General features: G+C 31.8%; 2 protein-coding genes across 2 annotated transcripts; both read right to left on the bottom strand.

Annotated features, from left to right (window-relative positions):
* Positions 1 to 4,733: 4,733 nt before the first annotated feature.
* Positions 4,734 to 7,687, bottom strand: LOC109159764. The gene is made up of 9 exons (XM_019307879.1): positions 7,515 to 7,687; positions 6,810 to 6,966; positions 6,330 to 6,386; positions 6,034 to 6,081; positions 5,806 to 5,853; positions 5,593 to 5,640; positions 5,365 to 5,412; positions 5,080 to 5,190; positions 4,734 to 4,984 (listed from the first exon to the last, which is right to left on the bottom strand). The coding sequence occupies exons 1-9, from the start codon at positions 7,631 to 7,633 to the stop codon at positions 4,847 to 4,849; spliced, it is 774 nt and encodes a 257-aa protein (XP_019163424.1). The 5' UTR covers positions 7,634 to 7,687; the 3' UTR covers positions 4,734 to 4,846.
* A 1,153-nt stretch (positions 7,688 to 8,840) lies between these two features.
* LOC109159763 (probable metal-nicotianamine transporter YSL7) lies at positions 8,841 to 12,331 on the bottom strand. The gene is made up of 6 exons (XM_019307878.1): positions 11,741 to 12,331; positions 11,111 to 11,274; positions 10,887 to 10,984; positions 10,616 to 10,750; positions 10,222 to 10,411; positions 8,841 to 9,979 (listed from the first exon to the last, which is right to left on the bottom strand). Exons 1-6 carry the CDS (start codon positions 12,123 to 12,125, stop codon positions 8,921 to 8,923), a joined length of 2,031 nt encoding a protein of 676 aa, XP_019163423.1. The 5' UTR covers positions 12,126 to 12,331; the 3' UTR covers positions 8,841 to 8,920.
* Between the last annotated feature and the right edge of the window lie 4,319 nt (positions 12,332 to 16,650).

Below are 16,650 nucleotides of genomic sequence, written 5' to 3'. Positions count from 1 at the left end.
ATTATAGAAAGTAATTTTATGTATTAAATTGACCCTTTCATAAAATTATTAAAAATAATTTTATAAACACTAGAGAACGTTTCTAAATATAGAAAGTAATTTTATGTACTAAATTCAACCTTCCAAAAATTTTTTAAAATAATTTCATAAACTCTAAAAAACCTTTCTAAATATAGAAAGTAATTTTATGTACAATATTGACCCTTTCAAAAAATTTTAAAAATAATTTTATAAACTTTAGATAAACTTTCTAAATATAGAAAGTAATTTTATGTACTAAATTGACACTTCCACAAATTTTAAAAAATAATTTTATAAACTCTAGAAAATCTTTCTAAATATATAAAGTAATTTTATGTTCTAAATTGACCCTTCCAAAAATTTTTAAAAATAATTTTATAAACTCTAAAAACCTTTCTAAATATATAAAGTAATTGTATGTACTAAATTGACCTTTCCAACAATTTTATAAAATAATTTTATAAACTCTAGATAACCTTTCTAAATATAGAAAGTAATTTTATGTACTAAATTGACCCTTCCAAAAATTTTAAAAATAAATTTATAATCTCTAAAAAACCTTTCTAAATATAGAAAGTAATTTTATGTACTAAATTGACCATTCCAAAAATTTTAAAAATAATTTTATAAACTCTAGAAAGCCTTTCTAAATATAGAAAGTAATTTTATGTACTAAATTGACCATTCCAAACACTTTTTATAATAATTTTATAAGCTCTAGAGAACCTTTCTAAATATAGAAATTAATTTTATGTACAAAATTGAACCTTTCAAAAATTTTTAAAAAATTTTTAAAAATAATTTTATAGACTCTAGAAAAACTTTCTAAATATAGAAAGTAATTTTATTTACTAATTTCACCCTTCCAAAAATTTTTAAAAATAATTTTATAAGCTCTAAAGAACCTTTCTAAATATAGAAAGTGATTTTATGTACTAAATTGACCATTCTTAAAATTTTAAAAATAATTTTATAAATTCTAGAAAACCTTTCTAAATATAGAAAGTAATTTTATGTACTAAATTGACCCTTCCAAAAATTTTTAAAAATAATTTTATAAACACTAGAGAACCTTTCTAAATATAGAAAGTAATTTTATGTACTAAAATTACCCTTCTAAAAATTTTTAAAAATAATTTTATAAACTCTAGAGAAACCTTTTAAAATAGAGAAAGTAATTTTATATTCTAAATTGACCCTTCCAAAAATTTTTAAAAATAATTTTATAAACTCTAAAGATATATATATATATATATATATATATATATATATATATATATATATATATATATATATATATATATATATATATATATATATATATGCTTGAAGTTATTAGTAGTACAAAGTCTCTTGCAATGTGATTGAATTTGCTCAATTCAGAACATTCATAAGACGATGAATACATGACTTACTAGATCACTCGCTCTAAACCTAACTTCTTATTTTTCAATACATCTCAAGAGAAGATTCTGTCCTAAACGTTTGTAAATATTATAGGAGCGGGTAGTCACATTTTATGTAATATTTATTTTTACTTTTTACAGCAAATTAATAATAGATAGTTTCTATTATTATATCCATTCTATAATCATTTTATAACCAATCAAGTCTAAAATATTCTTACTACATGTGCATATATTACTAGGATGCCCTAAGAACATGGCTAAGCTAGCTAGGAGCATCATATCATGTTGGACAAATTCAACCTAACATACATGACAAAATTTTAACCTGATTTTGACAGTTTATTTGTTGTTTTTATTACGGATAGTATGTAAGAGATCAAGGTTGTCATTGTCATTGAATAATATTATTGGTTTAAGTTTTTCATTAGTGATTGTATTATTGTGGAATATTCAATTTAATCATTCTACTACTCTGTATAAAATTGGTCAATATATTCCCGGCCTATACTATTAAAAATAGAATAATTAAGTGAATTTATTTTTTATTTTTTATTTTTTGAAAACAAAAGCCACAAACTTCATTAAACCATAGAAACATTCGTATAAAACAAACCCGACAAACAGCGAGGAATAAAATCAAAAAGCTCACACAGCTCACTATTTGTACTACAAAGAGATTACTTGGGCTATAATATTTTTTTTTTTTGGTAGAGTACTTGGCTATAATATGAGCCGGCATAATTAAGTGAATTTATTAACACCGTTAAGTATGCTTAGGTGGCCAGATGACATGCATGGCGATAATATTTCTACCACATCACTCATTAAATGATTAATAACACATTAAATTAGGTTAAAATATAACATGCTATTAACATAATAATAATATTTTCAATAATAATAATAATAATAATAATAATAATAATATTTCAAGAATGTATATGTATGATTTATGACAGAAATATTAGATTAACTGGTGCAATAGCAGTTTTAAAGGGAAGCACCTTCACTGGATAGTACTCAAGCATAGTTTTTTGCAACAAAAAACCTTATTAATTGGTGTGATCCATGATTCCTCTTGTTGCTACTTCCGTGATAAATGAATTCTTGATTTGATCTAGTCCCCTGTGTGCTTTACTGCAATTTTAGTGCCTTGAAGTGCACCTTCAAAAACATAACAAAATCATCCTTCCCCAAAACACAATGATAATAGGCATATATATTTTTCATCTATGTTGATATATACTGTAAATTAGGTGTACCGTTTCATCTATGTTCAATGCATGATTCTAATTAATTGATCAAAGTTTATTTTAAATTTTATTTTGTATTTTTTTAATACAGTCTAACATATTCATAGCATATGCATGTTTAACAATTATGTTGATTTTGATTGGGATGAAGATCGAACCTAAGACATTCTTTATAAAAATCAATGAGTAAGTTAACGATAATAAATAGTTAACGGAATATTTAGTAAAAGTAAATAATATAATACACCTTCAAGTATTTTCAAATGTATAGTCATGCATTCTCAAATACACAATTGTGACTACAAAATGTTACTACATTTTTTTTTTAAATGTTTAACTCTTGATTATTTTTAGATGGACATATAAGACTAGTCTGCATATTCTTACAATGGAGTAGTTCTCATTTTTAACATGAGTATATTAAATAAAACCAAATTTGTGTCAGACCGAGGTGTGGGGGGCCCCTTAAGGTGGGGTTCAACCTTTTGGAAGAGTAAAACTAAATTTGTGCTAAATGAAATCTAGCATTTTTAAAGTGGTATCACAACATATTAAACGTTTTTATTATTATTATTATTATTATTATTATTATTATTATTATTATTATTATTATTATTATTATTATTATTATTATTATTATTATTATTATTATTATTTTATTTTTTGCATTACTAAGCATCCCAATAAGGCAAACTATTGTGTGGACTGTGGTGCACATAGCTGGGTCAATTAGTATTTAAAAATAAATAAATTGATCAATCCATGTCGTGTCAACCTTTTAAAGGTGAGTCTCATATGAAACCATTTCACATATCCTTTTTCGTGAGACAGGTCATGTAAAAATAGAAATGTACGTAATATTTATGGTGGAAAATGTAATACTAATTAGACATAAATTAATTGTTACTTATGAGGGTAAGTGTAATACCTATATTGAAAATTATAATACTTTTTGAGAAAAAATGTAATATTTAAAGGTTGAAGAGTTACTTATGAAAAAAAATGTAATACTAATCAATGATAAATTAATCAATTATTACTTATGCCAGAAAACATAATACTTATTATGAGAAAAAGTGTAATAGTAGTCATGGATAAATTAATTATTACTTATATGGGGAAAATATGACTTTTTAAGAAAAATGTAATACTTTTAACTTTTAAGTCAAAATGTAATACTTAATGTTAAAAAGTTACTTATAAGAAAATTTATAATATTTACAAGAGAAAATGACCCGACCTTTTTTATGGATAAGAGTTCATGAGACAATGTAATAACAATTTTTGCCAAATTTACTATATTATATAAAAAGTAACACAAAAAATCACAAAGTTAAAAATTGTACTCCGTAATAAAATACTATAGAAAATAAGCAAAATGAAAACTTAATTTGACTAATGAATAATAAACATGACATAAAATGAAATAGCTAGGGACTATAAAAGAGATTAAAAGACGTATTAAATTAAATAAAAAAAAATTACTTTTGTAGTTTTGTCATACAATGGTCTCTTTGAGAAGACTATTTAATTCCCATTACAAAGATATTCCGCAAAATAAAAAACAAACCATGTTAATTTATTTCGCAAAACATTATTCTATTTCCAACTTATTCCTGAAACAAATATCACATTAAAGGACAACCCCAACTAAGTTGGCCAGATTGTTAACTTGGTAATCATAAGGTTACAAGTGATTCCCTGCAGGAGTGACCTATTAACTTCTTGGTTTGAACCGATCAACTATAAACAACCTAGACTGGTTTACCTCCTTGCAGTTCTTACTAAAGTACTGGATTTACGCAGTACACACCGAGTAATGACTACGGGTTTTCCTCGTGACTCAAAAATATCACATTAAGCTTCTACCATACTCCATTATCCAAACAAGACACTAAAGAAACTGATCATCATAAAGAGATTGAGATGAAAGAATTGAAGCAGAAAGTTGGCACTAGTGGTGAAGACAATGCTAGAAGCTATATTATGTATTTCATGAAAGCTCTTCAATTCATATGCTACTATACATCAAGAAGAAGGCTAGCTAGCATTAACACATTCTACTTATCAATTGTCACCTATACATTCACAATACATCAACATATGTGCATGTTCTCGTATACATTCAGTATGTCTAAAAAAGTTTAATTTCTGCTAAGAGACTCAGTAAGAATATGTGTTATTCGGCAATCTACAGTAGCCTTGGGGCACATCTGATCCGCAATAATGGTACACATGCAAAACTTTGGTTGAATGAATACTTACTGCTATGCCAATTCCCAATAATCCACCAAAGACAACCTGCAGAATATAGTGAAATCGTCGCTCATATATAAAAACGCTTCACTCTGCAATTAAACTCTGCAGTTGTTATACTGAAAAGCATAAACACAAACCTCAAGCCAGGTGTGACTCAAAAGCTTGTGCAGTAGTGTGCTTCCAGATGGTGGTGTGCTTCCAGCTAGAAGAGGCTCAGTGGGAAGTCCGGGTTCGGTTTGATTCACAACCTGAGAATGAATCACATTGAATTTATTGAATAATTGCAACCTCGAATTAAAAGGTCTAAAATCCATATGAGATTATTGATTTCTTGATTATGCAAAAGATGAAGCTCAAAATTATGCAAAAGTTTGACTTCTTGATTTCTACAACAAATGCAAATGAACATTCATATCACTTACAGCTAGAAGAGGCACAGTGGGAAGTCCGGGTTCGTTTTGATTCACAACCTGAGAATGAATCACATTGAATTTATTGAATAATTGCAATCTCAAATTAAAAGGTCTAAAAAGTAAAATCCATATGATTTCTTGATTTCTTGATTATGCAAAAGATGAAGCTGAAAGTTATGCAAAAGTTTGACTTCTTGATTTCTACAACAAATGCAAATGAACATTCATATCACTTACAGCTAGAAGAGGCTCAGTGGGAAGTCCGGGTTCGTTTTGATTCACAACCTGAGAATGAATCACATTGAATTTTTTGAATAATTGCAATCTCAAATTAAAAGGTCTAAAATCCATATGATTTCTTGATTATGCAAAAGATGAAGCTCAAAATTATGCACAAGTTTGACTTCTTGATTTCTACAACAAACGCAAATAAACATTCATATCACTTACAGCTAGAAGAGGCACAGTGGGAAGTCCGGGTTCGTTTTGATTCACAACCTGAGAATGAATCACATTGAATTTATTGAATAATTGCAATCTCAAATTAAAAGGTCTAAAAAGTAAAATCCATATGATTTCTTGATTTCTTGATTATGCAAAAGATGAAGCTGAAAGTTATGCAAAAGTTTGACTTCTTGATTTCTACAACAAATGCAAATGAACATTCATATCACTTACAGCTAGAAGAGGCTCAGTGGGAAGTCCGGGTTCGTTTTGATTCACAACCTGAGAATGAATCACATTGAATTTTTTGAATAATTGCAATCTCAAATTAAAAGGTCTAAAATCCATATGATTTCTTGATTATGCAAAAGATGAAGCTCAAAATTATGCACAAGTTTGACTTCTTGATTTCTACAACAAACGCAAATAAACATTCATATCACTTACAGACAAATATTTTTAAAAAAAAATTAAAAAAAAAAAAAAAAACACGCACGCACACACACACAGCAACAGAGACAACATCAAACCTCTGCTTGTTGTTCGGCCTGTGCCTTTAATCTCACGCATATACCATCACACATCACCTGTCAAAATTTTTCTGCCACACATTAGAAATCTTCAGAGCAGGATGAAAAATAATTTACGGCAAAGTCAAGAAAGACTGCAGTGTACTCTTTAAAACATTCATTTGAAACAGAACACTCAATTTAGGTCACCGCTCATGCAGTTATGCTTGACCAAAGTCCGTTAGGATCAGAAACTCAGTCAGGTATGAACGATCATCTCCACAAGCAATAATTTGCACAGGACATTTATGACATTGCGTGGCATGCAAGGGCAATGATCAATTAATTCAATTAACAGAGAATTTCTTTGTCACGAAGCCCTAACAACAACTAAACTCTAAAGATGAAATGCAATTATGCAAAGACCCATAAATTAAACTAAATAGTCTTAATAACACTGACATAAGAATACAAAATTATCAAGAGAGAAAGAGATGATACCACACAAGCGGAAACCAGTACGGTGGCAAAAGGTGGTCCTCGAAATCCCTCATGCAAGGCAATAGCTGCTGCTAGGGCAGTTGCAATGGCTGAATGGGATGATGGCATACCACCATATCCAATAAGTCTCTTGAAATTCCATTGCCCTTCCTTGTACCTACAAGCCTCTCGAGATTAATATTCTACAATATTTATTTTTATATCACATACATAAGTCCTATCCCTGAATCGCAGTGACAATAATTCTATGGCATAAATTGTGTATGTATGGATGGAACTCCAAGTTAAACACCATCTCCTCATCCAATAATCACAAAATCTAAACACAAACTGAAATTCCCTTTTCTGCTTTCTTTAATTTTTTTAATTTCTTAACAGAGATTCAATCTTTTCAGAAGATGTGGTTTATAGCATTTCTTAGCTATACTGTAATGTGATCTCATTCCCAAAATCTTCTTTCAACTTAAGTAATATTCCACTTTGAACTGAATCTTAAAAATAAATAGAAAGAAATTTCAAGAAATAATGCTATGCTAATATGTATAATCTTTGTCCAAATCATAGCAACGGAAGCATATTGATCAAACTAACACAGCCACCCAAAATCAAACATGAACCCAAATTTCAAGATTTCTTAAATAACAAAAACTCATTAAAGAAAATAATAATAACAATAAAGTTTATGGTAATAGAAGTAGGGTTTACCGGAAAATGAAGAATTTGATGAATTGGGCAACAAGGCAGGCAATAAGAGCAGCAATGAGAGGGAAATTGGCGAATTTGATGAAAAACGCCGACGTAGCGGACAGCGTTGATTCCATCATTTCCTCCCCGATTCAGCGCAGCTCTGAGAGAATCAAGAAGGGCGGGAAATTGCATGCAATGTGTAACGCCCACAAGAGAAGAGGTTCTAGAATCAACAAGGGAGAGAAATATATATATTTATATATAGTGGGAGTTGATGAGAGTGTGGGAACTTGCTACTTAATTACTACAACTTATTCTTAACTGCTCGCTAATATTTTTACTTTTTTTTTAAACACTTCATTTAATTATAATCTTTGTATGCATTTATTATTGTAATCTTTGTAACAATAAACAAAGATTATAGTTTAAATTTAGATGAATTGATATAGAGAAGCAGAGAGAATCATAAAATTTAGGATTAATCCAAAAGATTAATTAATTAAGAAAAGAATATTCAACAAAGCTAGAGCTATGTATATATAATAATTGAGTGATATCAGTTGACACAACTCAAAATTTTTTTACTTGTTACTTGTTAGGTAATATAATAAGATAATCAATATATAATTAAATATTTATACTTTATAATTTTATAAATATAGTTATATATAAAAAAAAAACAAAAAACAAAAAAAAAAAAAAACAAAGAAATCTCAATTTTCATAATTTTTTCTCCCTTTTGCAATGAGAATAACAAATTAGATTAAATTCACCTATTAAACTTTTCTCACCATTTAATCCTATTTTATAGGTTAATCAATCTATGCAAATCTATAGCAACCAAATTGTCTGAAATTACGTCTTCAAAAAAAAAAAAAAATTGTCTGAAATTACTTATTTTTTATGAACTACTAATTTTAAATACTATTTTTCTAATTTTCATTTTCAAGTAAGTACTAAGTTTAAAAATAAAAAATAAAAAAAATCACAAAGCTAGGTTCAAATCAAAATTTGAGGAAATTAATCATAAATTTATCTTTTAGGAAAGTGTGAATGCAGAATGCATTGAGTGTGTATGCTGTCAATTAATCTGGGCAAGAATTGATGAGAATATGAATCGCACTTATAGATTTCTCTTATTTTTAAATTTTCACGACTTATAGATTTCTTATTTATAAATATTCACGAGTTGTATAATTTGTTGAATACGTATTGCTTTTTTATTTTAATGTTATAATATTTTACTAAGCATTTTATCAAAATCAAGAGAATTATAAATGAAAAAAACAAATATTAGGTTAAACACCACTGATCTTAACAAATTAAAGCAAAATAGTACTGTCTAAATCTCTAACAAAAAAAGGCTAAAACAAATTGAGGAACTAAAGCCAGCTAATTGTTGTCTAAAATGTACACTAAATTAATTAAGATTTGACGAACTTCATGCATAGTGGGGCGTTGACACCCGCTAAAGCCAGTATAGCTGCCGGAATTCCCCACAACGACTCCCCGCAGATGAGCCCCGACGCGACGGCGGGGCCGAAGTCTTTGGCCTTCTGCTTGCTCGCCCGATGCCAGAAAAAGAGAATCAAGCTCCCCACGCACATGTCGATGGCGAAGTAGCCGCCGAGGTAGAACGGGATGGCCATGCACATGGGGTTAGGAATGAACCGATATATCCTGTATTTGGTTTCGTACTTCTTCAGCACCTCAGTCAAAACGTTGATTACAATCGCCCCCACGAAGAACCCGACGGCGAGTGCGAGGCAGTGCTTGGGGAGGGAGCCGAACCCCTCCACGCCCAGCAAGGCGATGCCGCGGTACATGAGGGCGTAGGGCGCCGGGTAGGAGCCGTTGGGGTCTCCGATGGGATACGCCTTGTAGAAAATCCAGAACACCAGCGGCGTCATCACGCACCCCATCGCCGTGCCCATCACCTGGCTGAAGAACATCGCGCGCGGCGAGGCGAGGGTGAGGTAGCCCGTCTTGAAATCCTGCATCAAGTCGGAAGCCGTGGAGACGATGCTCATCATTACGCCGCAGGACGCGAGGCCGGCGAGGACTCCGCCGTTGTTGAGGCCCACCCAGGAGCTGAAAACCAGGATGGCGACTTTGCCGTAGTTGGACGCGAGGGACCAGTCGGTGAGACCGCAGCCATAGGCGTTGCAGAAAGCTAGGACGGGAGCTATGGCGTAGGCGACCAGAATGTGGTACCATTTTAGCGGATGGAATATTAACGGCACCACGATTATGGAGACCACTGCAAGTGCAGCGTATCCGCCTACTCCAACCCATTTCGGGATAGAGTCTTTCACGAAGTATTCAGTCCTTATATTTTCATCGTAGTCTTCTCCCTCATTGGTGGAATTGCCAGCACTTCTTGACTCTGACTTACGCTTCATTAGACTCACAGTTGTTGTTATGATCATAATCACGAAGTGGAAGAGACCATCTCCAAGAATCATGGCAATGGCAAGAAACACCTATCATGCACACAAAGAAATATTGTTAATAATTAAGACGATCACCAAGCATGATTATTGGGGGTAACCCAATTAAGATGACTAAAGATATAAACTTGTAATCCTTTTGGTTTGACCTGGTCAGCTATGAACAACCTAAGCAGTTTTATCTCTTTATAGGCGGGATTTGCCCAGTGCTGTTTCCGTTTGTCCCAAAAAAATGATTAATTTGAAGTAAATAAAATGACTAGCTACATACATACCCTGTATCCTTGAATGCCATGAAGACTGGATGCTGGAATGTCAGCAGAATACCAAATGCCCTTCTTGGCTTCAATCAAGGGCCACATTATTCCCCATGAAATTACAGCTCCAAAAAGCAAGGAGATATTAATCATAGCAGGGCAAAGCATGCCAACACCAACATATGTCGACGAGAAATCGAAGTAGAATCTGAAATAATGAAGGTTATTAGTTCAGATAGATTGCCACATATATATATACCACTCTAGATTGTAACCATATCTGCTAGCTTAAAAGGTGTGTTCAAAAGTTATGCAAGTTTAATTTCTCTATGACCCACAACCAAATACCAAACATGTGCCTAGTGTGTGTAGATGGGATATTGTGAGGATTAAGCTAACCAAAGTTAATTACCTTTTAGCATAGGCTTGCAAACCAAATGTAGGGAAGCTGGCAAAGCCACAATCATCACCACCTGCGAAGAACCACTGGAAGGCTGCGAATACGAAGCTAAATGAAAAGGATTTGAAGAGCATCGACACTTGTTTCCTACAGGCATAGCATAAAAGAAAGAGTTTTTAGTTAAAATGTAGGTAGATTTAGAGAAGAAAAACACATAAAGTGATGATGAAGCAAAAGAGGGTTAGGCAATATAAAGTTTTTGTGCTTAAATTAATTATATTACTTGGCTAGCCTGGCTCCTTTTGGCGTGTGGAAACTGTTGATAAGGTAAGCTGTTGCAGTTCCACTAGGATATGTGAGCTTGAACTTCAAAACCATCATCTAGGAAAAACAAAAGAGTGCAAATTCCACTTAGAATATGTTTAGTGGAACTAATAATTTTTCTTATAACTTATTGATTTGATCAAAGAATTAGAATGAAAAAAAAAAAAAAAAAAGTATGCATACCCCTCTGAAGAGCACGATTGAAAAAAGACCAACAAAGCTCACAACGAAAAGGAATCCCATCATCCACCCAATAGAAAGATCCTTGACATTATTTGGAGTATTCCCTACTTCTGCTTGGTCTGCAATTCTAGGGATCATGCCCAACAAGTAAGATGCTGTTCCACCTGATCATATGGATGTTATCCAAAACAAATTATAAGGAAGAGATTATTAAGGAGAACAAATTTCAAAGACTTATTGATCAAGGCGCATATTAATCTAACTTCAAAAACTATAGTTAAAATTCTATAAATACCAATTGCTCCATTCACAAGACTAGAACGTAAAATCTTACTCTATCCTATGAAACCTACTACTATTGATAACAAATATGAACATCTTTATCAAAATGGACTAAATACTGATCAATAAATGTATATCAAACACTCATAACTTATATGAAGTAATTAAAAACCTCAAAATTAGTAGTATTTTGCGTTGTGATCCAAATAATTTCATCTGAACCCCTAAGGTTTAGGCAAATAATTAACACTAGGCTTATGTTTGAAAACATCAACTTATATTAAGCCCTCCCAAACTTGAATTAATTAAGGTCTGTTAGCTTGAATTAACAGGAGATCGAAAACTTACTGCTAAAGGCGATGCCGGAGGAAGCAACGACGCACGTCTGGACAACGGTGTTCTCCTGCCTGGTGAACGGCTGGACGATGAACCCCATCCGGTGGAGAGCGGTGGTCCAGAACTTGATAATGCTGAACGCGAGCAGCCCGGCGGCGACGTTCAGGGACGGAATCACACCGGTGGTGAGATTGAGCTTGCAGACGATGAAGTTGAACACCAAACTCAGCACCAGGCTAGTCACCATGGATCGCACCGTCAACTGCTCCTTCCACGACGGAACTTCCGTGTTCCGGAAAACATACTCCGTCGCCGATAGCCTCTTGTCCTCCGCTTCTTCTCCGCCGTCGCGTTTGTCGTCTCCCAACCATTCTCTGTCCTCCACTACTTCCACCATTGCTGCCGCAGATTCCTTAGCTCGCTTCTACTGTGATCTTATCGATCTCCGCAGTTCTCTGACAGGAGAAAGTTGTGAAGAAACGAACGGATTCAGTTTTGGAGAGAGAGAGCTGGTGATGAACAGATTCGTAGTAAGAGTCGGCTATAAATCAGCAACTGCCATCGATATAGAAGTTTGAGTGGGAAAAGGAGTAAGGAGCTTAAACGAAGGCTTTGTATGTAGTTTGTATTCTCATCCAATACTTATTACTTGGTGTAGTCGGATTCGGATTTTAGATCTTATTACATATTTAGGATTCGGATTTTAGATCTTATTACTTATTTAGTAGTCTAAAACTATTATCAGGTAATGAGAATCAAATACTTGAGTTTAATTAAAATAAGTCACTTTTTTGGTGAGTTAATACCCAAAGTGGTTATCGACTATAGTGGTTTTTTTTCAATTTCGTCCTAAACAACTTTGGTGACGTAATATCGTCCCAGACTTTTGTGTTTCGCTCAATTTAGTCCTCCATTTGTCATTCCGTCAAATTGGTGTTAAATAAAGGGACAATTCAGTAATGTCAATATTGATCTCTCTTTACTTTCAACCTGCGAAGTGCAAAATTCCTCTTTCTTGTACGAATTACACCCAGAATTACTCATGGACCTGCAAATCAAATTTTATATTCGCAGTTTTATGAGTGATTCTGGAAGTAATTCGTAAAAAAAAAAAAAAAAGATTTCGCAGTTCACATTTCTATGAGTAAAGAGATGTCAATATTGAAATAACTGAATTGTCTATTTATTTAACACCAAATGGACAGAATAACAAATTGAGGACTAAATTGAGCAAAACCACAAAAATCTGGGACTAAATTGAGTAAAAACACAAAACTCTGGGATTACATTAAGTCATCAAAGTCGTTTAGGACGAAATTGAGAAAAATCACTATAGTCGAGGATCATTTTGGGTATTAACTCCATTTTTGGTAGGAAATAAGAATTGGGTACATTATTGAAATCTGATGACATCATTGTTACTTTTTCAAATGAAAGGTCGTCACAGGTTTGACATAATCATGTTGAGCAGATAGTATAGATATTGTTAAATTATAGTCATCAAAAATAAAGAATTGGAAATAAAATAAATAAATAATTATTTAAAATAAAAATATATATATATATATATATATATATATATATATATATATATATATATATATATATATATATATATATATATATATAAACATATGTATATATATATTAAAATTTCATATGTAATGCACGAACAATGACCTTTAAAAAAAAAATTGATAACAAAAATAGACAAACAAACATGATAATAAGTATCAAAACTCATAGTAGAGTGCAAAAGTTCCTTACCAAACACCACCCATATTCATTACCGGAATTATTGCATAACTAACTTTCACTATCTAACATAATATTAATAATATTTAAAAAAAAAATTCTTTGTACAAAATAAGTTAGAAATTAGGAATTCGTCTGAGTCTTAGGAGCATACAACGTACGTTGATAGGATAGCAGCATTGGTTATTCAACACAGCAAGAGTTAGATTACGTATTCTCTTATGTCAACCGAATACAAGAGTTGATCGAGTAGCAAGTAGCAACAACACTTTCTAGCAGCAAAGCAAGGTTGATTTCGGGATAGCTATTCAATCATTATTACAGCGAACCAGGTGGACCTGGACCGTTAAATGGATAGAGAAAGATCCGAACCACATTGTGGTTTATACAAAAAAAAAAAAAAAAAAAGGAATTAAGGTCAAATAGGCCACTGAACTGCACACCAAAGTGCAATTAAGCCCTCAAACTCAAAAATAATGCAATTAGGTCCCTAAACTACACAAAATCATGCAATTAGGTCTAAAATGACCTGTTGACCTGAAATTGTGCTGACGTGGCGGTTACCAATTTTAAAAATAAATTTTAAATAAAAAATTAATTAAATTGAAAAAAAAAAAAAAAAAAAAAAAAAACTAGAACTGCCGAAGACGAATCGTCTCCTGCAGGCTTCGTCTCCATGGCCGGAGACGGAGTTCTTCGTCTCCATGGCTGGAGACGAAGAGCTTCGTCTCCGGCCATGGAGACGAAGGTTCGTCTCCCTAGCCATGGAGACGTCTCTTCGTCTCCGGCCATGGAAACGAAGCCTTCGTCTCCATGGCTAGGGAGACGAAGCTTTGTCTCCTGGCCATGGAGACGAAGCTCTTCGTCTCCATGGCCAGAGACGAAGTTTTCGTCTCCGACCATGGAGACGAAAGACTGCCGGAGACGATTCGTCTCCGGCAGTTTTAGTTTTAGTTTTATTTTATTATTATTTTTTAATAATTATATAATTTTAATTAATTATTTTATTTTAAAACATATTTATAAATTATTTTTAAAATTGGTAACCTGCATTTCAGGTAAACAAGTCATTTTGGACCTAATTGCATGATTTTGTGTAGTTCAGGGACTCAATTGCATTGTTTTTGAGTTCGATGACCTAATTACACTTTAGTGTGCAGCGTCTCCGACCATGGAGACGAAAGACTGCCGGAGACGATTCGTCTCCGGCAGTTTTAGTTTTAGTTTTATTTTATTATTATTTTTTTAATAATTATATAATTTTAATTAATTATTTTATTTTAAAACATATTTATAAATTATTTTTAAAATTGGTAACCTGCATTTCAGGTAAACAAGTCATTTTGGACCTAATTGCATGATTTTGTGTAGTTCAGGGACTCAATTGCATTGTTTTTGAGTTCGATGACCTAATTACACTTTAGTGTGCAGTTCAATGGGCTATTTGACCCTTATTCCAAAAAAAAAATTATTGCGTGAACTGTACGTGGTTCACAGAGCTGTGTGGACCACGGTCCAAAAACACATAAAGTACATTATTCTAACTCATAAAATATATTATTTTAACACATAAAGTATATTATATTATTCGAATTCATAAAATACATTATCTTACCCTAGAAATTTCATTATTATATCACATAAACTACATTATATATTATTCTAACTTATAAAATATATTATTCTAACACATAAAGTACATTATTCTAACTCATAAAATACATTATCTTACCCCAAAATATTTATTATTCTAACACACGAGCGAAACAAGAAATTTTTTTACACATCAAAATGATGTCATTTTTAAACTGTGGTCCACACAATAATTTTCCCTAGCTAATCTAGCCAATCTGCATATTTTTTTTTAGGGGGGGGGGGGGGGGGGAGGGGGGTGAAAACGCCCCGGCCCAATGCGTGCATTAACTGACTCTTCTAAACCTAGCACTATGGGCATCGGCCGAAAGGAGCCCCAAAATGTCTTCTGGAGGAGTCTCTAAGACAATTGTAATCATATCTTTAGTTTGACCAATATTTACCAGGAAATCAGCACATTTATTGCCTTCTCTCATCACATGTGTGAACGTCACATCCTCAAAGTTAGAAGCTAGTAACCTGCAATCAGAAATGAGCTTAATAGAAAAGTCATTGACCTCGTAATTCGCGCCCCTCACCTTAACCATCGCTTCAGAGTCCAATTCAACAACCAGCCTCCGAAATTCCTCTATTTACCAAGTTGTAGACCCTCCCATAAGCCCCACAACTCAGCAAGAAAATTATTCATAACCCCTTGACAACAAAACCCAAAGTCCAGCTTCCTTTGAATAGTAGTTAATTATAAGTAACTCAACATGCTTATTAGTATATTTTTATTATTTTATTGAGCATTTTAGTTTATTGAATTAGTTACTAGTATTTTCACTCGTGCGTTGTATTGAATAAATTTGTTATAATGTTTTAAGAATATTTGAATCGATATACAATAATATAAATTATAACAACGAATATTATGTAGTGTAATTGATAAAATGAATTGGATCGATTATGTTTTCTGATGTTATCCTTGCTTGAATTCGAGCAAATAATTGTCCAATTATCCGTACGATGCATGGGTAAATTTTTTTATTATATATTTAGATAATAAAATTAAAGATGAAATTATAAACAATTCTAATATTTGAATGTGTACATTTATTTGATTATAAGATTAGTGTAAAATTATCACTCAATTAATTAAATAATATATGATTCGTTTGTCTGCAATATATTTAAAAATTGATATGTAATATGATTTATGTAATTATATTATTACTAAAATAAATATGGGAAAAAAGAATAAAATAATTTAATTATAATTATTATAAAAATAATTTCAGCGATCCATGTTTAGTTTAATTACCATAATAATTATTAGGCATGTTTCATGTACAATTGTATTAAGGTTAGAAAAGTATTTATAGTGTAATTTCAATCAATATTATTATTTGGAGATTCTGTAAAATAATAGGTAGAATTGTATTACGGATAGGAAAGTATATTTACTGCAATTTCAATATTATTATTTGCATAAATAAGGATGAATGTTTCATGTACAATTGTTTTAAGGTTAGGAAAGTATTTATAGTGTAATTTCAATCAATATTAATATTTGGAGATTCTGTAAAATAATA

This window comes from Ipomoea nil, unplaced genomic scaffold, assembly GCF_001879475.1.
Source record: "Ipomoea nil cultivar Tokyo-kokei standard unplaced genomic scaffold, Asagao_1.1 scaffold2845, whole genome shotgun sequence".
Classification (NCBI taxonomy): Eukaryota; Viridiplantae; Streptophyta; class Magnoliopsida; order Solanales; family Convolvulaceae; genus Ipomoea; species Ipomoea nil.
The sequence above is the reverse complement of the archived record's forward strand: the minus strand, read 5'-3'. Positions and strand labels throughout refer to the sequence as shown.

Bases quoted from the DNA above. Each gene is read 5' to 3' on its own strand.
- LOC109159764 (XM_019307879.1), bottom strand. From the start codon at position 7,633: ATGATGGAATCAACGCTGTCCGCTACGTCGGCGTTTTTCATCAAATTC. The intron at 6,967-7,514 runs GTAAACCCTACT...AGAGGCTTGTAG, and splicing joins ATCAAATTCTTCATTTTCCG to GTACAAGGAAGGGCAATGGA. The intron at 4,985-5,079 runs GTTTGTGTTTAT...TATATTCTGCAG, and splicing joins TGAGTCACACCTGGCTTGAG to GTTGTCTTTGGTGGATTATT.
- LOC109159763 (XM_019307878.1), bottom strand. From the start codon at position 12,125: ATGGTGGAAGTAGTGGAGGACAGAGAATGGTTGGGAGACGACAAACGC. The intron at 11,275-11,740 runs GTAAGTTTTCGA...CCATATGATCAG, and splicing joins CTCCGGCATCGCCTTTAGCA to GTGGAACAGCATCTTACTTG. The intron at 10,985-11,110 runs GTATGCATACTT...TGTTTTTCCTAG, and splicing joins CAATCGTGCTCTTCAGAGGG to ATGATGGTTTTGAAGTTCAA.